This window comes from Chenopodium quinoa, unplaced genomic scaffold (genome assembly GCF_001683475.1).
Source record: "Chenopodium quinoa cultivar QQ74 unplaced genomic scaffold, ASM168347v1, whole genome shotgun sequence".
NCBI lineage: Eukaryota > Viridiplantae > Streptophyta > Magnoliopsida > Caryophyllales > Amaranthaceae > Chenopodium > Chenopodium quinoa.
This window is the reverse complement of record NW_018742205.1, coordinates 6706580-6717134: the sequence shown is the minus strand read 5'-3', so window position 1 is coordinate 6717134 and position 10555 is coordinate 6706580. Positions and strand designations below refer to the sequence as shown.

At 31.4% G+C, this 10555-nt stretch overlaps 1 protein-coding gene across 1 annotated transcript; it reads right to left on the bottom strand.

Annotated features, from left to right (window-relative positions):
* Positions 1-1613: 1613 nt before the first annotated feature.
* LOC110730966 (probable pectate lyase 5) lies at positions 1614-7398 on the bottom strand. The gene is made up of 4 exons (XM_021910816.1): positions 6667-7398; positions 5218-6076; positions 4514-4719; positions 1614-2040 (listed from the first exon to the last, which is right to left on the bottom strand). Exons 1-4 carry the CDS (start codon positions 6828-6830, stop codon positions 1764-1766), a joined length of 1506 nt encoding a protein of 501 aa, XP_021766508.1. The 5' UTR covers positions 6831-7398; the 3' UTR covers positions 1614-1763.
* Between the last annotated feature and the right edge of the window lie 3157 nt (positions 7399-10555).

The window sequence follows — 10555 nt, the reverse complement described above, 5'->3', positions numbered from 1 at the left end:
AAATACACAGTAGGACCCTTAATTGTTGAAATTTTCTTCGTCTACTTTGGGGCTATCACACAATTTTCTTGATTGTGACTATTTTTGAAATTTTTATATGCATAATTAACAATAATACCTAGCTTATAGGGAAAATGATGTGTATTGGTTGGTGTAATGTGAATAATTACATAAAATAATTATATGAGACAAAAATTATGTCTTAGTCGAGAATTGAGCTCGGCGCAGCCGAACTTGGTACCACCCAAACAATCGTGGGAGCTTTGGTTTGTGTCTCTATGTAATTAGACTTTTTGAAAACTTTTTCATACATAAATTGGTTTGTTTGATACATTGTGCAAAAACTTGTATAAAAAAGTGTTTTTTTTCTCTCTTCATTAATTTAAATCTCGGTTCTCTAATTTATCTTACTTCTACTTTACTTTAGTTTTGATAAAGAAATGTATCTCGTTATCTTCACTTATCCCGTTATCTCATATCAACACATGATACATTTTACGTAGTTGTTTGAATAAAATAAGAAAACTTTTTCTAATTTTTCTTACTTCAGTAGGTGATTTAATAAAGAAATATGAGGTATTCCCTTACCTTCCCTCATCTAGTTATCTCAAGCCATCACATGATACATTTTTCGTAATTGTTGATTTTGCATATGGATAATATAGTTTTAAGATGAAGATAACATGACCTTTCCGTCTTATTAATTTTGTAATTATATACACTAATTTCGGTAAAATGTTAGCCATTTATAAAGCTTAATCAATTTATACTCTATTTATTTCAATTATGTTTACAAGACTACTCTATCCCATGTCAACATTGAATCTAGCAACTCTCCCTCCCTTTCTTAGCTATATATTGTCATTAGTCATTGGCGTTCAAAGAATGCTGCAAGCATCATTATCTGTTCAAATCATCATTAAATTTTAAATAAAAGACATATAACTGTTTTTAATTGTGGTTCTCTACCAGCCTTATTACATATTTAGGGTCCCATTTAAACCCATTAGAAGGTTTAATTCAAGAGACATATTGAAAGCTTATAATTCACTATTCACCTACATTCATTTAAATAACATCACAATCATGTATGTAACACCCTACTATAATTTATTTTTTCCACTATTTAATCAACAAATTTTCAGTAATATTTTTTTTTCCAACTTTAATACTTGTACTTGTCTATAATCAAAACCCTATTATTTCGTAATTTATACTTTTTATATTTATTACTTCCCAAAGACGTCATACGTAATAAAAAGACAAATAAGCCTTTTACATACACCAACTATCATCTTAAACTTTTTTGTACTCAAATTAGTGTTTGAACTGTTTGGAATGGATATTTATTAGGATCTCATTTGATTTGTAATTATTTTTTTTTTTACTATAAAATGCCACTCCATATTTTTTTTCAAAAAAATAATTAAATAAAAACTTTTAAACCCCACTTAGTTAGAGGGTTTAATTCAAGAGACAATTTGATAGCCTTTAATTTTACATCCATTTATATAAAATCAAAATCATATCATGCATGGGGCATGCAAAACCTTTTGCTTAATTAACAAGTAATTTTTTTTTTTTTTTAAAAAATTATTTCAACTTAGCTATAATTTGGTCTGATGAAAGGTGGGAACAATTCATAATTGAATTGGTTGTTGAAATGTTTCCAACTTTTTTGTTATTATGGGAGGGAAGGGGAAGTGTTTATAGATATGTATAATCTTGACCTTGAATTATCTATATAAAAACTTTTAGCCTAGCTATATAACAAAATAATTATTTGTGGTAAAATATAAAGTCAAAATAAGTATTGTAGACAAAATAATGATGGAAGTTTGACAACATGGTGAAGGAGGTGCACTGCTAAAAAACAACCCTCCATCCCCTCCTCCATAGTAGCCTCCTTCTCCTGGAGGATTATTGTAACCGTCTCCCGTGCCATACATGCCTCCCGGGGCACCACCGCCATTGCCACCAGGAATTAGCCCGCCACCACTACTAATGCCGCTACCTCTTGATCCAGGATTTGCTATGCCTCTGCATTAATCACTCATGTATCAATAAACAACGTACGTGATGAGCAATTAATTGATATATAGCTTTCAAACAAGGGTAAAATTGAAATGTTAACTTCTGTCAGATTGAAAACAAAATCAAAATTATTCAAACGACTATATAATAAATTTAGTGTACTGTCTACAATAGCCCATTGTAATAAATTTGTGGCGCAACTTGTCCTAATCGAACCTTATCATTGCATCATATGAATCGACATCAAAATACTAAAGTAAGCTTCCACATAAATGTTAACTTCATTTGATCTTTGCATCTTTTGATCCAAAAAAAAGAAAACATGCAAAAAAAAAAAAAAAAGTACAATATGCTAAGAATAAATTCCCAAACAAGTGCATGAGAAATTGCGTCAGCCACCCCCCTTAATTTCAGTGAAAAATTCTTAAACATGATAATTGATACTTATTGTACTACTTTACAACTTTGACTTGCAAGCCAAATTTAGGCCCATTATATCGACCATATCTCATGATAATATCCTTTTTTCATAATGTTAGTACTCCATATTTCCATGTGAAAAAGTGTCTTAATATTTTTCACTTTAAGAACTGTACTAGAATAAATTAAAATGAATGTCTTCTATTTATGTTGGTTTAGTTGCTAATTTACAATATATTTTATGTTAAAAGTTTTACACTTAAAAGCTTCTTTCTAAGTGTGGAAAACATTTTAGTACAGTGTACACTAATCAACATGTGATGACTGATGAGCTACTTTCGAAAAATCTTCATGTTCATTTAATTACGGAAAAATTGTCAAAAATAATACAAATTTTGAGCGATCTGCCAAAAACGAGTCAATCTTTTCAAACTTTGTGGAGTATCCGCTTTAAACGAGATATTTTACTTGAAACCTAAATAACTGGTTAGCATTTTTTATTTTTTTGATAAATTATTTAATTAACTCCTAATTAAAGCTTTAATTATAGTTTAACTCAAAAAAAATAATTATAGTTAATTAACAATTAAATTATTAAAATAATTTTTTAAAAAAAACCCCTCTCTCCCTCACCGGAGGCTCGGGAGTGGGGGAAAGTGGATGTTGGCAGGGAGGAGAAGGGGTGTGTGGCTGGTAGGGGAGGATTTTTTTAAAAAAAAAAACTAAATAAATATATTAATAACAAAATAAAAATAAATATTAAAGACATTAAATTAAAAAAATAAAAATAAAGTGTCAGGCCAATAGAATAACGCCACGTGTCCCATATACCTACTAATTAAGTCACCAACCGGTTAAAACCTGTTTATAGCGGATACTCCCCAAGGTTTGTATTATTCAAAAATAATTAAAAGATTGACTTGTTTTTGGCGGACCGCTCAATATTTGTATTATTTTGACAATTTTTCCTTTAACTAAATTACCATGCAAAAAAGATAAATTTTTGTTCTTTCGATCATATTATCTGCATACTTAATTTATTTATTTTTATTCGATCAATATTAATGCATATTGTTCGTTCGTTAACTATATCAATTTAGTATCACTTGTGTGTAAGATCAAAATCGATGGGACGGATTGGAGTAACACAAACAAAAACTAGCAAGCTAATGTTTTAGGGTTAGACAAATTAAATGATATCCCCTCATTGCTTAATAACAAAATCTATTATCACTAAATCACAATTTATTTATTTTTGAACTTTTATGTAGATTGTAGAAGATTCCTACTAGCCTACAGTTGTATTAAAAAAGCATTATCCAGAAAAAGAGAGAGAGAGAAGAAGAAAAAAAACACATATAGAAAATTGTGTAGGGCAAGACTATAAAAATATCTTCAGAGTTTTGAGAAAAAGATCACAGAATATATGCAATAGAACATGGGTGACCTGGTGAAGATATGGCATTAGAAAATAACCATGACTTAGATTTAGAAAGGGTCCAAGTATATAGGTGAGGATATGATGAATTAATCGCTTCAAACAAAATTTTAGAGACTTTATATAAAATATTAGTAAACACTAAAACATACAACATCTTGTTACTTGTTAGTTGACATTATTTTAATTTTACACTTGGATGTTCATATCATTCATTCAGAATGTGAATGACTAACAAACATCACTCGGTGTAACTTCTTTTAGAAAACACTAGCTATTTAGGAGACATGGTTGTCATCATTTATTATATACTCTTATGAAGCAAATGATCATGATTTTCAAATTATTATAATGCGTTTGACATTACATCGAAAAAATTAATAACATAACGAATTCACAACAGTAATAATATTAAACACTTACGATAATATATATGCATTATATAGCGTCACATCAGCAATGTTGATAACATAATGAATCATGCAACCACAACAATAATAACACTGAATACTTCATCCATAAAAATGGGGCCAGCTTTATGAACCAAGACCATATCTCTTGCGATCATAAATTTAAAGGTATGGAGATCGAGACAAAAAAGCAGCTGGTCAATAAACATACCCATTAGGAAGCAAGATGCCTGCGTTGAGAGTAAGTTGGTCAATAAAAGCAGCAGGTTTGGGCTCCATACTTGAAGCCAAAGTATATTGAGGATTGACCCCATCACCTGATGGCACAAAGAAAGCTCCATTCACCATTAAATCACCTTCTGTTCTCCAATTCCAGCTCTCCCACTCTTGCCCATTTGCATCCAACCTTCTTGTAACCTACCTTGCCCAATCAACACACACGTACACACGTTAATTATTATAATTTCTATCTCGATATATATTGTTACACTGATCCGACCTCTAACTTCTACAGTTAGTTCTATTATATCATAAATATAGTAAAAAATTTAAAGGCAAAATCTTGTATGAAATGGTTTTATTAATGTCTATGTAACTATCTCTATTTTGGGGCAATATCGTACTTTTTTGGAGCTAACCTTTTAGCTCAATCTCGAAATAGGTTTTACGCAACACTTGCACAAAATTGAATACCCTAAACAATCATAACGCAAAACTTATCTATAATGCGTCACAGTAAATCAAGAAAGAATCTTATCAAAGTTATGAATGCTTTATTAGAGGAAAGGAACATTTTAGCCACTTGCATCTTTTCTTGAATGCATGTGAACTTAGTAAAAAGGGCATTGGATTGATCTAAAAGAGTAGTAAAAAAAACATGCATTGAAGCGTTTTAAACCAAAAGATGGTCTCTACCTCTTTGGCATTAGGATTTGGTGGTGCAATGTATCGATTCCCTTGGCTATTGATGGTAGGTCTCGAGCTACCACCCACCGCGTACTCAGCCCAACTCGAATAATCATTATTCACGACATGGAAGTACCCAAATCGGCACCTAGGCATCCGTTGATTTAATGCCTCACCAAATCGATTGAATGCCACCGTGACTTGCATCCCTCGATCAGCAACATAGTCGTCACTGTGCCCTAGTAACATCACCTTATCGTGATGAGAGAAGTGATTGTTCGAAATTGTGATAGCAGTTGATCCCACGGTACAATCAATTAGACCATCTGCGCAATTAGACAACGTGCAATGGTCTATCCAAATATTACTAGACGAAAAAATATGTAACCCATCACCATCCGAGTCAGCGGGGTAACAATGATGTATGTTAATATTGTGAACGATCACATTTGTAACATGCTCAATTGATATGCACCCTCCACCCGTTACCTCAACATGAACACCACGTCCATCAATTGTCTTAAAACTTGTGACTACTAGAGGACTTTTGAGCTTAATAAGCATGTCACTAGCAAATATTATCCAAACCGGGCCCGGTTGGCTAACGGCGTCACGTAAGGTCCCTGGCTTAGGCTTATGTGGGTCCGGGTCCGTTGAGTCCGTAACCACATAGATAGGACCACCTTTGCCACCAAGTGCCTTGTACCCGAACCCAATTGCACAATCGGCTAATTGTTGCCGGTTACCAGCCCAATTAGGGTCACATTTCCAACAATCATCAATTGGATTACCAGTTACACAAGAAAACTGGTCCTTTTCTTGGATTGTTTCTAGGGTTTTCCTTCTGCTTAGAGACACATTAACTCTCCTGCAAGAAAAGCAGAGAACATAATCTATGTTATTATGATTAAATAGTCGCATTATTTTAACATTAGTTCTTTTATTTTAATTTTTTTTAAATACCCATTAAAGAATTGAAAATTCCCAGATGAAATTTGATGGAAAAAGTGTAATCTAGATTGTAAAATTATCATAATGAGGTATGCAAATTCATCTTAAAACAGAGGAAAACAGAGCTTACAAAAATAGAATTGACAAATTTCTGAGCAAAAAAAACAGTTTATAGTTCAAATTCCGCGCCTCTTTTTGAATGGAGGTAGTAATCTAGGTTGCAGACGGATACGATATCATTACTACATTACAGCAATAATGTTATTATATGCTTGAAACAAAATGAATTAAAGCATAAAAACTAAGTAGAATGCATTTGAATAATTGATACATTCTCATTGTTTTCCTTAACTTTATAAACCATGTACTAAAAAGCAGAAATTTTGAAGCAAAAAACAGAGATTAACAATGTAATTATTCCTAAATTCAATGCTTAATATAGAATGAATGAGTTAAAATGAGTAAAACATTATCAAATTAAACCCACAAAATTGTAGCTTTATTAACCTGTGAAATTCTCGAACAATATGTTCAGGGTAAGGATGTTCATGAGGAAGACTAAGATTAAAAGCAGCAGCCGCAGACGAAGGCGAAGCCGAAACAAAATCAAACATACAATTACATAAAATCAGGGCAATGAAAAAGACATAAATGTGGGCTCTTAGAAGCATACTTGCTAACCAATATCAATTGGTAAAATGAACCCACCAAAAAATGAGTATGAAAAAATGTTGAGAAAATTTTAAGAGAAAGAAAGCATAATGAAGTTATATAGCAAGAAATAACATGAAATTTGATGAAAATAATTGAATGTGTGAAAGGAGTTTTTGTGAAAAATTAAGTTACTTAACTTTGTTGGAAAGTTTTAAGGATAATTTCAAAGGAAAGAAAGGAAGATAAATTTGTGAATTAATTTGTGATTGAGACAAGTAGAGTGAAGAGAGGAAGAAGGAAGAAGAGAGGAAGAACAAAGGAATAAACTGCCATTGATGAATTGTGTTTCTACTTCATCTCTACTTTGCTTCCTCGTATAGTTTAAATGGAAATGCGGCGGCTATTGTTTGGCCTAGTTGGTAGTTTTTTGGAGGGGTGTCTAATACTATTAGTGTGTTTGGAAACCAAACTTTAACCATAAATAAATAAACAGTTTGTTTTCCAACTTTTAACGGCGAATTTTTGGTAATTCAATACTCAAATTTTAATCTATACACTCGAGTTTAAAAAAAAAATTAAAAAAAAAAAAAAAATCTTACAGTAACTTGTAAAATTAGGGGGTGATAATCAAGCAAGTTGAGATTGAGCTTGGGTTCGTCAAGCTAGGCTCGCTCGTTATAGTTTTCGTTCGAATTTGTAGGTGAGTCATGAGCTTTGTCGAGGTTTAAATTTCAAACACGGAGTATTATAAAACTCAGTTTAATTGTGAAAATTAGATCTTATTCTATGTTATAACTAAGTGTACGTGTGCTATTTTCTTTGTAACTTTTTACCAATAATGTTGAAATATTAAAATTAAAAATTTTCGTTTATTTCGCATATAAGTCTTAGGTAGGGCAGGGCCTAATAGAGTTGTTGAATAGGGGTGGATACGGAATTATATATGAATTGTAATTTTTCAAGTTTGTTACCAACGCAACACACATAACACACATAACGAGTATGAATTTTGAAAATTCTATTTTTCAATTTATGAGGAAAGAAGTTAGTAAATCAATTGTCTTACATAAGGAGGATCCTTATTTGTTTGGGTGCATCAAGATGTTGCCCCTTAAACTTTGCTTTAGGTTTTACTACTATATGGTTACTTATGATGCACGTACAAGTTACAAGATTCTGATTTCCTCTTATAGTTAGAATCTGCATGCTGTATGTAAGTTTTAGGTTCTAGAATCAAACATTTGTCACCCTAATATGTATTGCAAGATCCCCTTCCTCACGTTATAAATCCAATGATTAATCCTAGTAAAAGGTACCTGTAAAAGTCATGCATGGAGGCAATTAAATCACCACGTTTCAAAAATCCAAAATCAAATCAAAATTGTATAGATTTAATCTATAATTAAAAATATTTTAATGACAAAACATTATCTCCTAATTGAATGCATGAATACTAGGACTATGAACCTTCACATATTTAGATTGAATTGAAATATCGAAATTAAATTAAGGGAATGACTAGTTACCTATGTAATTATGATGTTTGTTCGTCGTTGTTCTAGCTGATATATTCGGTCCAATTTTATCCAAATCGGATTTTGTATGCTCAGTCCAATTTAAACCAGATTTGTGATTTTAAACTTTTTATTGAATGATTTCACTAAAACAAAGTGTAAATATATAGTTTTATAATTAAACCTTCACTAAAAAAATATATTATGTACTTTTTTCAAAGTAAATCACGTCACCGGTCAGCATTATTAGGGTTTAGACTAAAATGCACCAGGAAGTCAGAATCAATGTTTTCAAGAACCGAAGTCAGAATTATAATTCCTCAATCTTGTCCAAACCCTATCTAGAATTATAATAACCTAAATATTTTCTCTTGTGAAAATAGAATATAATTTTTGGGATCAAAATAATTTTTGCAGTACCTGAAAAGATATATGGAACAATTAGTACTAGCTTGTAAGAATTAAATATCCAATTTGGGTATAAACTACTGTACTATATAAGAATATCAACATCAAATGGAACATTATTTTTGAAAAAGGCATTAAAAAAAAGGAATAGAAGAGTAAAATAGAAGATTAGATATTCCAAGTTGCAAAAAGTTTTCTTCTTCAAAATTAATGCTTTAATTATTATGCTTTTGGATTTGGATTTGGATTTGGATTTTACATGAGAATCAAAGATTCTTTGCCCAGACGTAAGTTGGATCACACAGACTTTATCATTGGATAAGCCTTTTTATTTTTAATTTTTCCAAAAGTCATAATCAAACTTAAACCCTTTTCACTTTAGGCTTAGTCCAAAAGTAGCTCACATTATAGGACTTTTATTTTCACTTTGTCAGGCCCAATTTCTTAAGGGCTTAATGTGTTTTTTAGACACTAGAAATTTGGCCTTTGTCACTTTGTGTTATCAATTCATGCAAATTTAGTTTTTTTTTTCCCTCTTTATGTGATTAATGCCCGTGTACACTTTTCTGTTTTTTTTTTTTTGTTTGTTTTGTTTTTTTAATCGAACCGTCTACAAAATATGGTTGATTTACGGAGTACAATATAAGATAATGTTCATATGATAAAAAAAAAAAAAAAAAAAAGTTAGACTTAAAGCAAGTGATACTCATGTTGGTTCATGTTTGCGTCGTGCTGGATTGGGTTAGGTTAGGTTCAAAATTTTCACACTGGCTTCAAGCCATATTAGAGCCATATGGCCCATATTGTCGTTTCAAATAAGAGGTTGTTAACTCCATTTACCCGTAATCCAAATTATAATTGAAAAATGGTGCACATTATTATTATTATTATTTATTTATTTTATAAGAGGCTGCAAGGCGATTAATTATTATTAAAGAAAGAACAATAATATGCCGCTACAAAGTCTGAATAACTTGGCAGCAAAAAAACAGTGTCTGAAAAAACTAAAAGGCACTCCCCCACCCAAACTCGAGTAGAATACTCAAGAGGGCTAAGATGTGCTATTACATAAGCAGCCTCATTTACTTCTGTAAAAACATGAGAAAAAGAAATTGATCTAAAGTTACTTGAAAGCAAATAAATCTCACACCCAAGTATGAGCCATCCGCCCATCCACAGAACTTCTTGGTGCATAGTGAGCTCTAATGGGCTAAAGAAGTAAAGTGGGCACATTGATTTGTGTAGTGGGCCTCTTGTCTCTAGTCTAGCCTTGTTTTCCAATAAAAGTGTTCTGGCTAAATTCCATTTTTTTTTTTTTTATATGGCGAAATGAAATAAAAAATATTATTAAGAGGACAAAGCCTCACAATCAGCCATTACAAGGCTAAATTCTAGTTAAATTTAACGCGCTATATTAAATAATGGAAATATCTACAAATTAAACAATCAACTAAATTGGGCCAAAAGCCTAATAGAGCAGTTGATTTTATGATTAAGTAGTTGATTACGAATTTACGAGCATAACTATTGCATAAATAACACTAAAACTTTTACATATGAATATCACATGATCCAATCCTATCAATTTTATACCTAAATGATGACATATTTCAAAGGACAAATTAGTTCCATTATATGCAATACATATAGCCTTAACTTTGAAATTCGTGCAAACTTGTAGGTCCATTTTCTTGGATCGTCCAACATAGGCCATCGATTATTATCAATTACAATCTCGAAATGTCAATGGAGCTTAAAATCAAAACATGGCTCTTAAATTGACATTAGCCTAGATAGAATATCAAATTGTGATATCTGAA

What these genes read in the sequence shown, in the direction of transcription:
- LOC110730966 (XM_021910816.1), bottom strand. Translation starts at nt 6,830, where the DNA reads ATGCTTCTAAGAGCCCACATTTATGTCTTTTTCATTGCCCTGATTTTA. An exon ending in CAAATCCTAATGCCAAAGAG is followed by an intron (nt 4,720 to 5,217) that starts GTAGAGACCATC and finishes TGGGCAAGGTAG; the next exon opens with GTTACAAGAAGGTTGGATGC. An exon ending in GGCATCTTGCTTCCTAATGG is followed by an intron (nt 2,041 to 4,513) that starts GTATGTTTATTG and finishes TGATTAATGCAG; the next exon opens with AGGCATAGCAAATCCTGGAT.